Source organism: Ursus maritimus, unplaced genomic scaffold (assembly GCF_017311325.1).
Source record: "Ursus maritimus isolate PB19 unplaced genomic scaffold, ASM1731132v1 scaffold_4, whole genome shotgun sequence".
NCBI classification, from domain to species: domain Eukaryota; kingdom Metazoa; phylum Chordata; class Mammalia; order Carnivora; family Ursidae; genus Ursus; species Ursus maritimus.
Window position 1 is genome coordinate 6,086,188 of NW_024426552.1, and position 17,059 is coordinate 6,103,246.

General features: G+C 45.9%; 1 protein-coding gene across 1 annotated transcript in view; it reads right to left on the reverse strand.

The window, feature by feature from the left end:
* Positions 1-11,080, reverse strand: part of LOC103673171 (SH3 domain-binding glutamic acid-rich protein) — a gene marked incomplete at its 3' end in the record, with an annotated part of 61,267 nt that extends 50,187 nt beyond the window's left edge. The window contains exons 1-2 of the mRNA XM_008701921.2: positions 10,823-11,080; positions 3,351-3,536 (exon numbers count right to left, since the gene is read on the reverse strand). Of these exons, the coding sequence (XP_008700143.1) occupies positions 3,351-3,536; positions 10,823-10,867 (231 nt within the window). The remainder of the gene's footprint in view (positions 1-3,350; positions 3,537-10,822) is intronic.
* Positions 11,081-17,059: the final 5,979 nt, after the last annotated feature.

A 17,059-nucleotide genomic window follows, 5' to 3' on the forward strand; every position in this document is an offset into this window, starting at 1 on the left:
TTATTAACTGACAAAAACCAAACGTGTATAGCATGCTCCCATTTTTAAGTGATATACGATATATATCTATCCAATGTCTACTGTATTATAGATATTATAGGTATCTATAAAACATATATAATATACATTATAAATATACATATAAAATTTCTAGAAGGTCAAACAAGAAATTGCCAACATTGGTCAGTCAAAGCAGGACTGACTACATCATTTGTGGGGGTCCCCATGCAAAAATGAAACATGGGATCCCTGTGTCAAAACTGTTGTGGATTTCAAGACACTAGGGCTTCGAACCAAGCAGAGAGCTCTCGAGCATGGGGTCTGGGTGACAGGTCTGTGAAGCCAGTCCCCTGGGGGTAAGAAACTAGAGTCACAGGGCTTGAGTGAAAGACAGAGTAATTTTTACTGGAGATAATTTTTGAGCCATTTTAATTTTTTCAGCATGCACATTATTAATTTTTTAATTATTAAGAAAATTTTAAAAGTAAAATCAAAATTGCCCACCACCACTATTCCCTTCCTCATCCAACAAGAGCCTCAATTCTTAGAAATATGGGTCATGGTGGAGGGAGGTCAAGACGTGGGGAGGGGAAGTGGAAGGGGAAGGGAGGAGTGGGAAGTGGAGATGAGGACCCTTCCTCACACAGGAAATCCCCTCTGCACCCCGGGAAGCCCCAGCTTAAACCCACAGGAGCCTTGGGTTCTCTTAAATAAGTGCTTGCCACATTCAGACAGTTTGAAAACAACCCCCCCCCCAACCTCCCAGCAGTGGATTGAGCTAAGCCTCTGAAGAATGCTAACACAGTCATGTGAAATCCATACAACCCTGTGCTGGGCTGAATAGGGTTCCCCACAAATCCAAGTCCACCCAGAATCTCAGAAAGCAACCTTATTTGGAAATAGGATATTTACAGATATAATTAGTTAAAATGAGACCATACTGGAGTGTGGTGAGCCCTATTCTTTTTTTTTTTTTTTAAAGATTTTATTTATTTATTTATTTGAGAGAGTGAAAGAGGGAAAAAAGCACAAGCAGGCAGAGGGGCAGAGGGAGAGGGAGAAGCAGACTCCCCACTGAGCACGGAAGCTCGACAAGGGACTGGATGCCAGGACCCTGAGATCATGACCTGAGCCGAAGGCACACGCTTAACCGGCACTCCTGGGGTGAACCCTATTTCAGTGACTGTTGTCCTTATAATAAGGCCAAGTGAAGACAGAAAGGGAGACAAGGAGAACACAAGGAGAGATGGCGGCAGGGATGGGAGACACATCTGCAAGCCAGGGAGCACCAAAGGCTGTTGCCAAGCAGCAGAAGCTCGGAAAAGGCATGGAACAGATTTTCCCTGGAGCCTCCAGAAGAAACCAACCTGACGGACACCTTGCTGTTGGCCTTCTGGCCCTGAGAACTGCGAGGGTACATTTCTGTTATTTTAAGGCACTGAATTAGTCAACTTGGGTCACCTAACAAAATGCCACAGACTGGGCGGGGGAGGGGGGCTTAAACGACAGAAATGTACCGTCTCACAGCTCTGGAGGCTGGAGGTCCGAGACCAGGTGCCCGTATAGCTGGGTTCCGGGGAGGACAGGCAGCTGCCTTCGGGCTGTGTGCTCGCCTGGTGAAGACAGAGGGATCCCTTCCTCTAAAGGCACTGTTCCCATCAGGAAGGCCCCACAGTCACGACCTCATCTAAGCTGACCAATTCCCAAAGGCCCCATCTCCAAATACGAGCACCATGGAGGTTAGGGCTTCCACGTATGGATTTTCGGGGGACACAAACAGACAGCCCACAACAGCCACCATGTGTGTGGTGCTTCGTTACATCGGTCCTTTGAAATTAATACAAACCTCCAATAACCCAACACTTGGTGCTTCAAATCAGGGACAGGCCCGAAAGCTTTTCTGTGCACCGGCGGTTAGTAAATACTTCCGGCTTTATAGGTCATATGGTGTCTGTTCCAACAACTCTGCCGTTGTGCAAAATCAGCCATAGGTGACAGGTGAGTGACTTAGTGTGGATGTGTTCCAGTAAAATTTTATGTACTAAAACAGGTCACGACGGGCATTGGCCTTCGGGCTTTAATGGGACCATACCTGCTTTAGATGAGAAACATAATAATAAAGAGGAGCTAACCTAAAGAACCAGCAGGTGTGTGCAAGAAGGGACGAGGTGAGTTAAGAGTCCCACAGCTGGCTGCAGCCTTCAGAAGCAACACAACCCTGCTCACTTCCCTCTGCCCTCCAGAGCCCTGACTGCTGCCTCTGAAGGATGACCTAGAAGCGTCCATGACCCTTAAGATAAACTCCAGCTCTCACGCTCTGAAGTCCTTGGAGTCTTTAAATGCTTCTCCTCAACAATTTGATTTACTAAGCAGAACTGTAAACCCTGGGGGGAAAAGTGATTGTCTGGTGACAGGAACTATTAAATGTATAAAATAAAATTGCTGTTGTAATCAAAATGTTCCAGAACAGTTTTTAAATTATCTAGATCCATTTCCACAAATTTATCTTGTATCTGTATTAAGAACTGACTTCTGAAAATCATTCTTTATCAAAGTGAAAGCCGGACCCTGTGTCTGCCTGGATTCATGGATGTGACATCACGAGGCTGATCAGAATTCCTTTCCAACTAAATATATACTTTGTTTGAACAAGTGACCTCAATCCTTCAAAATAAAATAAGGGACCTGAAACAATCCCAAGAACTTCCAAATCACCATTTCATTATTTCTATCATTTTGTGAATCTTATATACTGATGACTCACAATGGATCTACCATCCAGGTACTGGTAGAAATAGATCATGTCCTGAAAACTATCAACAAGTGCAAATGCTGCCTCCAAATTAACCTGTACTTTTTTTAAAAAAAAGATTTTTATTTATTTATTCGACAGAGAGAGACAGCCAGCGAGAGAGGGAACACAAGCAGGGAGAGTGGGAGAGGAAGAAGCAGGCTTCCAGGGGAGGAGCCTGATGCGGGGCTCGACCCCATAACACCGGGATCACGCCCTGAGCCGAAGGCAGACACCTAACGACTGAGCCCCCCAGGCGCCCCACCTGTACTTTTTTTTTTAAGATTTATTTATTTTATTTTGAGAGAGAGAGAGAAAGAGAGTTGGGGGGGTGAGAGACGCAGAGGGAGTGGGAGAGAGAATCTCAAGCAGACTCCCCATTGAGAGTGGAGCGGGACAGGGGGCTCGCTTTCATGACCCTGAGATGATGACCTGAGCCAAAATCAAGAGTTGGATGTTCAACAGACCGAGCCACCCAGGTGCCCCCAAATTAGTCTACTTTAAACAATTTCTGATAAACACACATACAGAAGAATTTTTCAAGAAACCAAATACTTACCCCACAATACTGCTCTTCATTGAAGATCTGGGGGGGCAAAGGGATTCCATTTTGGGGTTTTTTCTCTCCGGGAACATTCTCCCTCATCCACTTCCTATTGTCTTCATCTCCAGCAATGTCTAATTCCTTAAAGTCGATCTTATTAGCTTCCAAAAAGCCCACTACTTCTTGCTGCTTCTTCCTAATCTGGTCGAGAGTAGAGAAAGATTACTTTTAGACTAGGTTTACTTTTTTATGTTTTGCTTATATTTACACAAATTAAATCCTTTCTCCAACTATACAACACAAATAATCTTGCTACTATTTAAACAAGGAAAATGATAAAGTCACAGCTCTTCATTATAAAGGATCAACAGTCATTGTTTAAATTCTAAAATTTTAATCTCACCAATGTTTCAATCATGGCATAATCAACCTGATAAGGATAGAGATGCCCTCATCACAGCTTTAACTTGAGGTCTTTGACATGCTTTTAAATTCTCTGCTAAGCTTTAATGCCAAAAAACAAATAAGAACGGGTTATGAGGAAAAGGGGGGATTGGGAGAAGACTAAGAAGGAAAGAGAGAAAAGACCAATTCATTACAAAACTCAAATACCAAGTACACCCAACTAAAAAAGCGCCTTCCTCACAGTTATGAAAATGGGCACGTGAGTCGCACTGAACAAAAGTGGCTTCAGAAATAATACAGGAGATTGGAAAGCCCACTTGGAGATGAGTGAAAGGGGAAAGGACAGGGAAAACACCAGGGGAAGCCAGTGGCTGTGTCTCCCGGCTCACAAAGAGCAACACGGTAAAAGAACACTGTCCTCCCTCGGATTTCTCCTTTCCACTCACACAGAGAGCGGGACGCCAGCCTCACCTGACAGACAACTCTCGGTGCCCCTCCCCCTACCCCAAACTATCGGTCTACCAGCCGCCATTGCTCAGGAATGTGGCCCTCCTCACCGTTCAGACCTCCATCCCCAGAGACAACTACAACCATTCTCTCTCTTCAAAGAATTCGCTCCCAAAATGCACAATGCCCTCTTTCTTACACACTCGTAAACAACTTGGAGCACACTCGTGGACCCCGCTTAGGAGCCTCTGGGAGAGAGTTCTGGAGAGGCCAACCCGACAAGCAATGCACACTTACTGACCCACTCTACTCTGCACAAGACAGTGTACCAAGTTCTTTGTGTGAACAGATTCATAACCTGTTTATTTTGGTGAAAAAAATGCAAAGAACTCATCTGTACATTCTAGCCAGTGAACACGCGAAGATGATCAAGAGGCAAAATAAGTCATTTCTTTAAAATAAGAGTAAAATTTTAAGGATTTTCTTTGACATGAAAATATTTAATAACTTAATATTTAATATCTTAATTATTATATATTATATTAAATATTAATGTTTAATATCTTAAAATATTTAATATCTTAATTTGTTAAGTCCTCTGCATAGAATATTGTCTCATATCAAAGCAAGCCATTAAAAGTGTTTTATTGGGTCTGAGGCCCCCTGTCATTCTCGTGTAACTCATTTATCAGCAGAGGTACCAGAATTTGAGAATCCCAAACAAATGTAATAAAAGCCTCACGCTCATCTCAAACCTCATGTCTAGCCTCTGACCTTCTTTGGGTCAAACCCAATTCCTTTCATAGCTTGTATGCCAAATATATACATATCTATGCATATATATGTGTGTATAGATATATATCTATATATATCTATACATACATATATATTTCTATACGTATACATGCCAAATATATATATATATTTTATTCATTCTTGCCAAAATGAATGAGTCTATCAATGTTCCTGTGTAGAGTATTTCTTTCTTAATATAAGGAAAAATAAAGCATGTATGGGTGCTTAAACGCTAGAAGCAAATCATATAGAATTACAGGCAAATACAGAATTTGGTTTGGCTGTGACCTGAATGTATAGATTGTATTAATTATAAATGACATAAATGAATATAAATAACTTTTAAAATTTTTACAAGTAAATATAAATCGCATATAAAATTGTATATATAAGTTACATATCCAGGTTTCTATAAATGGTAATCACACATTTACTTTTTAAGTAACATTTGTTCCTAAGAAGTGGGAAGACCGGTAGGAGAAGAAAGGGATAAAGAAAGGGGGGTAATCAGAAGGGGGAATGAAACATGAGAGACTATGGACTCTGAGAAACAAACTGAGGGCCTCAGAGGGGAGGGGGCTGGGGGAATGGGATAGACTGGTGATGGGTAGTAGGGAGGGCACGTATTACATGGAGCACTGGGTGTTATACGCAACTAATGAATCAAGGAACTTTACATCAAAAACCAGGGATGTACTGTATGGTGACTAACATAATATAATAAAAAAAATATTACCATAAAGAAAAAGTAACATTTGTTCCATCAACATAGCAAATATACTGTGACTAAAAGCATTAGATCAGTAAGTGAAGGCTGCTGTTAGCTACAATACAACACTTAAACAGTAAGACTCAGTTTGGGGCAAGCATGGACAAAAATAAAAATAAAAGTCATACAGAAAGGTGTGGGGTGATGGAATTTCCCCTAAGCTTCTGGCACCCTCACTCTGGCACATTCCTGAGTGTCACATCTATCAGAAGCAAAGGAGGAGCTCGGATTTCTCCACCATGTGCCCTCCGCCAAGGCTAGGCTGGCCTAGCCCTGGGACCTTCTGCTCCTCCTCACCGAAACTGCGCTCCAAATTCCATAGCTTCACAGCTGAATTTCTGAATATTAGAAAATCCCATCAGACCTGACGACAGGTCATTGGAACTAAATTACTATTTTAATTAATCATGTTTTCTATATATACTTTCCAACTTGTCCATAATTGTCCATGCCACTCTATAAATTACTTATTCCTTTGGCTATTTCCAGAGATAACTTTGCAGTTCAAAAAGTAGAAATGTCTTCGTTTTAGGCAGGTTTACTTTTAATTAAATATTCAGAAGGCAACATCCTTTATTCTGTCCAAACTCCTGTCTTCCTTCCTTCTCAAGTACCCCCCAGGAGCCCAAATCAGCCTGGCCACCTCACCAACATTATTTTCACATCTATCAATCATGCCTCAGGACTTGAGATGAAATAAAGAATTTCATTTTATTCCATGAGTTCTGAATAGATGAACAGTTTCCAAGGTCCTGACTTGTGTTTCTGCGGTTAGAAAGTCAAAGAGTGATGGAAAAAATAGGAGGGGAAGACCTGTTTGCTGTTATTTCTTGCAAGACAAGCAGTTGCATCTGCAGGAACTTAACAGACTGTTGGGTGCATGACCTTGTGTTAAGTGCTATTTCTCAGACCCTCACCCCCCAAAAAAGAGAAGAAAAGTAAAATCTGTTTCTAGTTTCCCCCAAACACCGGTACTTTAAACTGGGTTAAAGGCATCGCTCATCCCACTGTTTGCAGCACCTGAGTTCTGCCTGGGGCTGGAGGAGGGTCTTAGGATGAGCCCAGAGAAGGAGAGAGGGGAGCAGGGAGTACATGAGTTCACCTGGTGGCATGGTCGCCTTTGTCCACCCCCTGATGGCCACCCTGAGTGGGGGCCCTCTCCTCCACGGTCCTCCCTACTATTCCAGGAGCCCCATGGGCCCTCCCAGGCAAAGTGCATGTGGCTTCCTGAGCTGACCCCTAGGGACATCAGCTCCCAGGGGGCACCTCCCTTTATGGGCCCTGGGGTAAGAGGGTATACACCACACCCAGGAGTTCTCACCACAGACACACTCCCCTCTCCACCTCCTGCTCCCTCTCCTCCTTCCACCCCACCATGGCCAATGCTGCCCCAACACCCCCGGCTGTACCTTCTTTCTAGGCAGCCCCTCTGGAGGATCTGGGGGTCCCTGGGATCTGGGTCACTTGGAGCCTTTGGGACTTCAGTGGAGGCTCAGAGAGCTCTGTGTTTCCTATCCTGTTGCATTTACTCTAAAGAAAGTGGTGTTTTCCTGAAGTCGCCGGCCACCGTTGGTTACTGTAATGTGTCAGTGATCTTTGAGTCACTTGCTTGGCACCTCCCTTTTATTGTCTTGTACAGTTAGGAGCTTTTCCAACTGAGGTCATTGCACTTAGTGAAAAGCACACTGCATTTGAGCGGAGGCGACCTGCATTTCCCCCCTGGCTCGGAAGGCTGCTGTCGGAGCAGGGCCCACTCTTGAACTGCCTCGTCTACAAAACGGGAAAAGCACCACCCTCCTCGGGTTCTGGTGAGAACCAAGGAATATGACATGATATGTGGCAAAGCTCTTGCACGAGGTGAGAGCTGCACAGTGTTATCTCACTGACTTGTCCTGACTGCCAAGCCAAGTTAAGTACTCTGCTCACCATTTTAAAGTAGCAAAGCTGAAGCACCAGTGAATTAAGGAATTTTCTAAGATCTAGACCCAGATCCATCTCGTTCAGGAGTTGAGTTTCTGCCCACTATATTTACAGTCAAGCAAGGCTAGAGAAATGATGAAGAAACCCAGAAGCCACCCTCGGGGTCTGTCCTTGAACATCACGGTTCCAGGGGCCATGCAGCTTGAAAACAGTGAGGACCGTCCTCTCTCCCTTTGTCCCCCAGCCCAGTGTGGCTCCAGCTTTCAGGAAGACACAGACCTGCTCCCGCTCCCAAGGTCTCTTTACCACGTTCCTCCGTAATGGGCAAAACACAACACTGCCTTATCATCAACCACCCAAACAGAGCTGCATATGCATAAACCCTCATAAAGGACATTTCCTTTTTCATTCATTTCATTCATCCCATAGAAGTCACATGCCCTCATTGACTAAGTTGCAGGCAAGAATCTTTTTTTAAAGTAAAGAGACTGAAGAAACAAGCAGTTAAGAGTTTGCAGTTGCAAACTGCAACTAACCCCAATTGCTCTGGGGTTCTCCTAAAAAGAAGCTTCTGGATGAAATCCCCTCACCCAGGGAAAATCATTAGCACTGATACCATGGGAATAATTAGCTGTCCTTCTTTAGGATAAGAGAGAAACTATTCCACTTATGTGGCTTGGGACAATTCTTCTGAAACAATCATCACAGACTCACATATACTAATATTAACTAATAATTAGAACAACTACAATAATACTGATGAGCACTGACTCACATCGGGGCACCTGAGTGGCTCAGTCAGTTAAGTATCTGCCTTCAGCTCAGGTCGTGATCCCAGAATCCTGGGATCGAGCCCTGCGTCAGGCTCCCTCCTCAGTGGGAAGCCTGCTTCCCCCTCTCCTCTGCTCGTGCTCTCTCTCTCTCTCTCTGTCTCTCTCAAATAAATTAAATCTTTAAAAAATATATTTTAAACATTAATGAACAGCTAACAATTATAATACCTAATACTTAAAACAACTATAATATTCAGTAACCATATGTAATAATTATAAAATTAACTAACAATTATAATATGTTAAGCACTGTTTGAGTACGGGACACCATGCGAGGCGCTCAGTGCTTATTTCCTAAATCCTCATGGTGACACCATGAGAAGAATACTACTCTTATCCTCATTTTACAGGAAAGGAAATTGAGGCTTAGCAAGGTGAAATAACTTTCCCAAGGTCAAACAGTTCCTAGTGACAACAAAACATTTGCTTAGGGAAGCAGAATTCATGTGGCTTTTCCAAGATCCTGGAATGAACAGTGCCCCTCCAGACCCTCCGAAGTTAACTCAATCATACACCCAAACTTCAAGAATGTAAGACATCAAATCATCCTAAGAGCTCCACGAGTGCATTCACCGTCTCTGGAAGGCTGCATAGGGCACTCGCATCTGGCCTACAGAGCATGCAGTAGGTTGGTCGGTGGTAAAAGTTTCCATCAATGAGCGTCAACAGCATATTGAAAGCCCACCAAAGCCATTTTTGTCAATAAAAATAATTTTTTTTATCCAATAATCCAAAAATGTGCTCTTTGTGGATCAACTAAAAGTTCTGAGGTCATCAGCAGCCACAAAAGATGTTGCGGTTTTACATCTGGAATTTTTCCTCCTCTGTTAAAAGATGCTCCACAGATACTAAGCCGTTGCTGATGGGTTGTGCTCAGAGGGACAACCAGCCTGTTCTCTCTTGTTCTCTCCTTGCCCTCTGGAAACTGTGCGAACTTTCAGGGCTGTGGGTAGGGGCATTCAAGAGCCAGCGTTGGGGCTGCTCCCGGCCAGCTGCTGGCCGAGGGTATCATCCCTGGCTGAGTGAAATCCAAGCTGCAGGATGGCCCAGGAACTAGATATAAAAGGAAACAGCCCCCCTTGCCAGTGTCCAACCCTCGGGATTGATGAAACGGCTTCCTCCCCAGAACCCCCTAAAGTCTCAAACGCTCGCAGAAATGTCAGTCTCCTACAGACACCGCAGGTTCAAGCCTAAAATCAAAGCCTGAATCATTGCCAAGGAGAAGTGGCTCCTTCAGCTACCCTAGTAGGCAGGTCTATCCTGCACAGAATGGAGGCAGGAACTGGAGGGGTGATTCTGAGCATGGTCCCAGGGAAGAGGGACGCAGTGCTAAGGGGTGGGCTCCTAGTACCTATTTTTGGCCTGTTTGAATTCCTAGAGCATTTAAAACTGTGGCCTTAGAGACGTTTGCTCTTGTCACTGTGACATCATTTTCCCCAAATAATACTATTACACATGCTAACTTTACACTTTTGGTATAGTTACAGCTCACACGCAAGTACAATTGACCCTTGAACAACACAACTAAACTGCACAGGTCCACCTACATGCAGATTTTTTTCTGTAACTACAGAGAGAACTGTAAGTGTATTTTCCCTTTCTTACGATTTTCTTAATAACATTTTCTTTTCTCTAGCTTATTGTAAGAATACAGTTTATAATACATATAACATACAAACTATGTGTCAATCGACTGTTTATGTTGTCAGTAAGCCTTCTGGTCAACAGTAGGCCATTAGTGAAGTTTTGGGGAGTCAAAAGTTATACATGGATTTTCGACTGTGCAGGTGTGAGTGCCCCTAACTCTCCCACCTCTGCACCCCCTCCCACCCCGCATTGTTCAAGGGTCAACTGTAATTACACCCAGGAGTCATTTTGGTAATCTGGTTCATCACACCCTCCAAATATTGTTACACAAAGTGTCATTTATTTGCAACTTTAGTCTAAATCTTACAAAAAGATTGGCAGAAACACTCCACCAAAAAAAAAAAGCCTTTGATTCTATAATATATTCGAACACAACGCGACACAAATCACATGTTAAAAATTCTAGTATCAAACACGCCCCCTTCCTGGATTCCCTTTCACGCCCAGCTAGCCCGGATCCCTCATTTTCCACACTTCTTCCACACGGTTAAAGCAAGCGCAGAAAGCAAAGGCACGGAGGCTTACTGCGGAGCCACGGCTGACTTACACACCCCGCACAAGAGAAACTTCAGGCCAACGCTGGGCCAGACCCCCTGCTTCTACTTCCCAGTGTGGGTTACTCAGAAAACCCGACAGGAAGAAAAGCCCCACCGATTCCAGCAGACACCTACCGCTATGGACCCAGAAGATGTGGCAACAAACACTTTGATAACCATTTTGACAGTCGGAAAGAGGGCTCCCCCCAACACACCCCCGTGAGGGAACGCGACGCTGGACGGATCCCGACCGCGGCGCGGGGCGGGCAGGTAGCAGGTGCCAGGTAGCAGCAGGTGCAGGTGCCAGGTGCGAGCTGGCGGCCGCCCAGCGCCGTCTGAACCCCGGCGCCTCCCGCCGCAACTTAAGCGCTGCGCCCGGCAGCAGCGGCGCGGGTGGCGCGGGCTGTCCCCGCCATTGGCCGGGGCGACAGGGGATCCGCCAAGCCAAGAGCGGATTGGTCGCTAAAAGCAGCCACTGACTTGAAACGCCCGACAACAGCCCCTAAAAGGCCAGGCTGCGCCGCGCACCAATCAGGCCGCCGCGCACGCACAGACGCCTGCGGGCGGCAGCCGAGCGTCTGGGGCTGGAAAAGCCCAGAAGACGCCAGCTCCGTCCCCGAGGGCGCTGTGCTTGCGAGGCTTGCGGCAAACGGACCTCAAGGGACCAACAGCCACACAGGCCTTGAAATAAGCAAAGTCTTCCTGCCTTTCACGTTCATCCGGCCGGTTACAAAAATTCGGTGAACTCTTATACAACGGACGCCTTTAGGCGTGGCCCGCTGCCAGTTTTCTCCCTTGACCACCTGTTGCCCCTAAAGAACAGAAGCTGACAGGTCGCAGACGTGTAAGGTTTCACGGACATCCCGACACGGCAGGGCGGCAGAGGCGGGCTGTCAGCAGGGATGAGTTCGACGAGCGAAATGTCTTCACTATCTCAGAGACGTGGGGAGAAAATAAATGTGTGTAACGGTCTCTCTCCGTCTTAGGTAGATAATTAAATCGAGCAAAAAGCCCAAATGCTATCGCTCAATTTTTCGGATGGGCTTCCAAAATCCAGCTCAAGGACACAGGAGGCAAAGTCACCAGGGGGTATTCAGTCCTCTTAGATAACTGAGACTCAACTCTTCTCTCCCTCTCTCTCTCTTTTATTAAGTCCCCTGCTACTCCGTGAGGAGGTGGTTACTGGCATGCTGGAGCAGGGAGGGGTCTGGAGGCCTTCTTTACCTGCCCCTTCACCAGAGTCCCGGGGGCCTGGAGGCCTGCTCCCCTCCCCTAGGACAGGCACCTTTGGCGAGAAAGGACGCCCATCCCTGCAACCCAGCTCAAATTCATTTACATCAGAACGAATGATTGAGATGACTGCTGTTTAACTTAGAGCCTCACTATGTAAAGTTTGCTTCCCAAATTAGGCCCTTGGTGAAGATGATGAATGGCTCCCCAAATTTAAGTCATTAGCATTGTAAATTTTATTTTCAAGCCCACCAAAGATTATAGGTCACTTGTGTTCTTCTTTCCTGTTTTTTTCAAAATCATGAAGTATGTCCTATTTTTGTCAAACTATTTTTTCAACACCTTAGTCTCAAATTCTCCCACATAAGCAAGCCATTCTTCTCCAAATACGACTGCAGAGAGTAATAAACTATGCATATTTCTCAATGATTTTGTAAATCAGTAACATAAACTACAGCTGAGGCTCACGTGCCCTAGAGAACATACAACGGCTGCTCATATAGGGCAACGTGCCCCTCCATCCGCATGACCTGGGAGGGAGAATAGCCCGCTTGAAGTAAGAGCTAACCATTTTTAAGTGTTGCCACGCACCAGATCTGCTCTAAGTGCTTGGCATAAACTACTCCGTTAATCTGCACAACACTAACACTGGGTTCTACTCCTATCCCTCCTCGAGGATGAGGACAGGAAATGGTGCATCCAAGACATGCACCCCACAAACCCACACCAGAAAAACTCCTGACACACTACCCTCGAATTCCTCGTGTGCCCTCTTTACACTATGGATTATTTGTAGAAGTTTATCCTTTTAATAATGACCATGAAAATGTACAAATTAGAAACTTGAAAACTCCAGCTGAAAGATCTTTTCATTTATGACAGTGACGCCAATAAACTTCAAGATAATTAATAGGAATACCAAACACTCTAAGCGAGTCTTAAGAGAAAGCTCAACAAATCTCTGCCTTAGAAAATTCACTTCAGGGACGCCTGGGTGGCGCAGTCGGTTACGCGTCTGCCTTCGGCTCAGGTCATGATCCCAGGGTCCTGGGATTGAACCCCACATCATCGGGCTCCTTGCTCAACAGGGGAGCCTGCTTCTCCCTCTGCCTGCTACTGCCCTGCTTGTGCTCACTCTCTCTCTGGCAAATAAATAAATAAAATCTTAAAAAAAAAAAAAAAAGAAAAAAGAAAATTCACTTAAAAAATAAGCTGTCTGCTCCACTGAAGAGGCAGAAGGCTTATCATTTCACATCCCTAGTCAATTGAAGCTAAGTGAAATACCAATACTTATTTTGTTAAAGAATTTTTTTCAGCTTTATTGAGATATAATTGACAGGTAAAATCCTAAGATAGCTAAAGTGTGCATGGTGGTGACCTGAGGCACATACACTCTATGAAAGAAAGATTTCGTCTAATTTTAATGATAAAAGTGTGAGGTATGGACTCCAAACTTGGCAGAGATCCTCAGCTGATCTTACAATAAATGATACCAGATGCTCTGTTTTGGTTTATGTAACATGATAGCTAACCTAAAACGAGAAATAAAGGCGTATTTGTATTATGCAGAATGACAGTGGTGACCATCAGAGTAACAGTAGTGACTTGAATAGTGTCTCCCCTCAAAAATTCATGTCCACCCTAAACTTCAGAATGTGACCTTATTTGGAAACAGGATCTTTGCAGATGAAATTGGTTGAGGATCTTAAAATGAAATCATCCTGGATTTCAGGTGGGCCCTCAGCCCAATCACTGATGTCCTTACAAGAAGAGAAGGCACAGAGAGAGAGACAGAGAAAACACCGTGGGAAGACAGGGCTGCAGAGACAGGAGTGATGCTGCCACGAGCCAAGGAACATGGGGAGCCAGCGAGGCAAGGCAGGATTCTTCCCGGGAGCTTTCGGAGGGAGCGTGGCCCTGCCCACACCTCTGCTTCAGACTTCCTGCCTCCAGAAATGTGGGCGAGTACGTTTCTGTTGTTTAGAGCCACTGGGCCTGTGGTGATTTGTTACAGTAGCCTTAACCAAACTAATACAGAGAAATAAAGACATATGTTACCACGTAGCAGAATCCCTAAAGGCATTTCTTCAGCTTTTACTGAGTCTCTCCCCTTCCATAACACACATGGATCCCAATGGAAAAGAAACACCTTTCAAAGGCAGAAACAAAGTCTATAGACTGAGAACAGCTAGCAAAGAAGAGGAGAGACCACTCGGATGGGAAAGGAGGCTCTGAGAGACCTCCATCTTTCAGATTCCTCCAGTCCTGAGTACCAGGGCTGGGATGTTCACTGAATAATAAGCTGCCACTTTTGTTACTGTCCTAGGAACACCACCAGCCATAAAGCAGGCATCTTTCCATGAATGTCAAGTCTAGGGTGACACCTCTCTGCTGTATGTCCCCCTAGAGATGCTACCCAGCTCACCACCAACAAAAAGCGCCACTACCCACCTTCTAGGAATAACGTACCACCTAAAGTTGTAGAAACACAGCCCACCGAAATTAGAGTGGGCGCTAACAGCACAGGAAGGAAGGGGTGTTGACGTGAAAGGAAAGCCTTGCCCCCTCCTCACCCCTAAAAAACTAGATCTAAACAGAGTCGGTTTGAAAATGCCCCCTACCCCTACTACAGAAAATCCAAATCAAAAACCACAGATGGAAAATGTGATCAGTCTGACTCTACACAGATATCAAAGTACACTGTAAACAAAATTTAAAAGTATTTGACAAACTGGGAAAAATATTTACAACATATACCACAGACCAAGTTTTCATATAGCAGACCTGAGTTTCACAGAACAGCAAAAGCTCTACAAAGATGGACACAGAGTGAAAAATGGGCAAAAGGCAGGAAAAAGCAAATGGCAAAGTAGAAATGGTTACTAAAACTATCCTTCCTAGCAAAGATGTGAATAAAATCAAAGTAAAGGGGGCACCTGGGTGGCACAGCGGTTAAGCGTCTGCCTTCAGCTCAGGGCGTGATCCCGCCGTTATGGGATCGAGCCCCACATCAAGCTCCTCCGCTATGAGCCTGCTTCTTCCTCTCCCACTACCCCTGCCTGTGTTCCCTTTCTCGCTGGCTGTCTCTATCTCTGTCAAATAAATAAATAAAATCTTTAAAAAAAAAATCAAAGTAAAGGATCAACTTTTGACAATAAAATGGGCAAATATTTTTTAAAGAAATTAAAAAGGGGGGGTACCTGGGTGGCTCAGTCGTTAAGCGTCTGCCTTCCGCTCAGGGCGTGATCCCTGCGTTCTGTGATCGATGGAGCCCCACATCAGGCTCCCTGCTGGGAGACTGCTTCTTCCTCTCCCTCTCCCCCTGCTTGTGTTCCCTCTCTCGCTGGCTGTCTCTCTCTCTCTGTCAAATAAATAAATAAAATCTGAAAGAAAGAAGGAAAGAAAGAAAGAAAGAAAGAAAGAAAGAAAGAAAGAAAGAAAGAAAGAAATTAAAAAGATTATCCCCAATGTGGGTTAAGGACTGGGAGACATTTGCATGGAAGGCTAACTTTCATACACCTTCAGAAAGCCTCAAAGTAGGCATTTCCTTTGATCCTTCAATTTCACAGGTAGGATTTATTCTAAGGAGTCAGGGGTGACCTCTGTTAACCTTAAACATAAAATTGTCAGTTATTTTCCAGTAAATGGGTTTAGTCGGGAATAACAGAGAATTGGAACTTGCAGCATGTGAACTATGGCAAAACCTTAGGCATACCCAACAAAGGAAAGGAACATGATTTTATGAAGAAGGAAGAAGTTGGGAGGGATTCAAAAGCCCATCTGAGGAAAGCAAGAGTTCAGGGTGATGACTTTCTCATTGACTGAATTGCAGGGGTGGCCGGTTTCTTGTAGGAGATGTAATGCATATCTCTCCCTATTGGGCCCATAATTGATGGTTCTTTCCTGCTGACACTCTTCTGTTGGGGAGTCTGTAACTGACACCCTGTTGGAGCCTGCAGTTGAGTTGAGCGGTAAGGGGTCCCCCTTCTAGCCTCAGACCTACTCTAGCGATGTTTCCCTTTATTAATTGTCACACCTCAAAGACTCACTTATAGGGATATTCAACATGGCATTAATACGATGGGGGGAGGGGAAGGCGGGGAGGAAGAGAAGAATATAAATGTTCCTTAATTCTGCCTATGCAGTCAGTTAAAATTCCTATGTAATCATTAAAAATCACCTGCAATTCCATCATCTAGGTGATTTTTAATTTTCTTCGTACTTTCCTGTACATTCTAAATTCTCTACTATCAACATACATTGCTTTGGGATCAGATTTTCTTTCACAAAGAATTCATCTTTATAAAGAGAGGTCAACAGGAGTGCTCTGCTCTCTGTCCATTTCTCCTCCAGGCAGAGACAAGTCTACGCCTGCCTACACCGCCCACAAAGGCCCACCCCCTTCCCACAGAATCTTGCGTCTACACCTGCCTGCCCGGGTCCGCTTCTTTCCCTGACTGCCCTGCAGCGAACCTGGGACGCTCTGCTCTGGGTTCAAGCACCTCCCGGCAGGGAACCGCACATGCGCATTGGACTCGGATTCAAAACACCAGTACTGGGCGAGTGCGACCGAGAACGTGAAGCGACAGCTGCACTGCCGCGGGATCCGTTCATTCGCCCCAAACGCGGCCAGAGCGAAGGTGGAAACCCCGAGCGTGCAGGAGAGGCTGCGGGAGATCACGGTATCGAAGTTTCTACACTCACCTCACCAGTGCGCAAGCGCGCGGACCTCGCGGTCCCGCCCCGGCTCAGCCAGTTCCAGGAGGCGCCGCGCGCGGGTTTCCAGGGCGACGCGCCGGAGCCCGGAGGCCGCGGAATTGGCGCTGCGGCTGGAGCCGCGCGGAGCAGGTAACGGCCCGGCCCGGCCCCAGCCAGAGCCTCCTGCTCAAGTCTCCGGGCCTTCCGGTGCCGCCGGTCACTCAGCCCTGGCCCCTGCCCGGCTTGGGCCGCGCCGCCTCGCTCTTACTGGAGTTGGTAACGTAGCCGGGCGGCCGGCCGCCTCCTACCGCAGAGCGTGCCCTCCCGGCCCGGACAGGGGGCCTGCGCCCTCGCCCGCCCTCGCCGCGCCGCCGGGGCCCCCTCCGCACGCGGCCTGGCGGCCGGGGCGTTCGGGCAGGGGCGGCCCCGACGGGCCTGGGGACC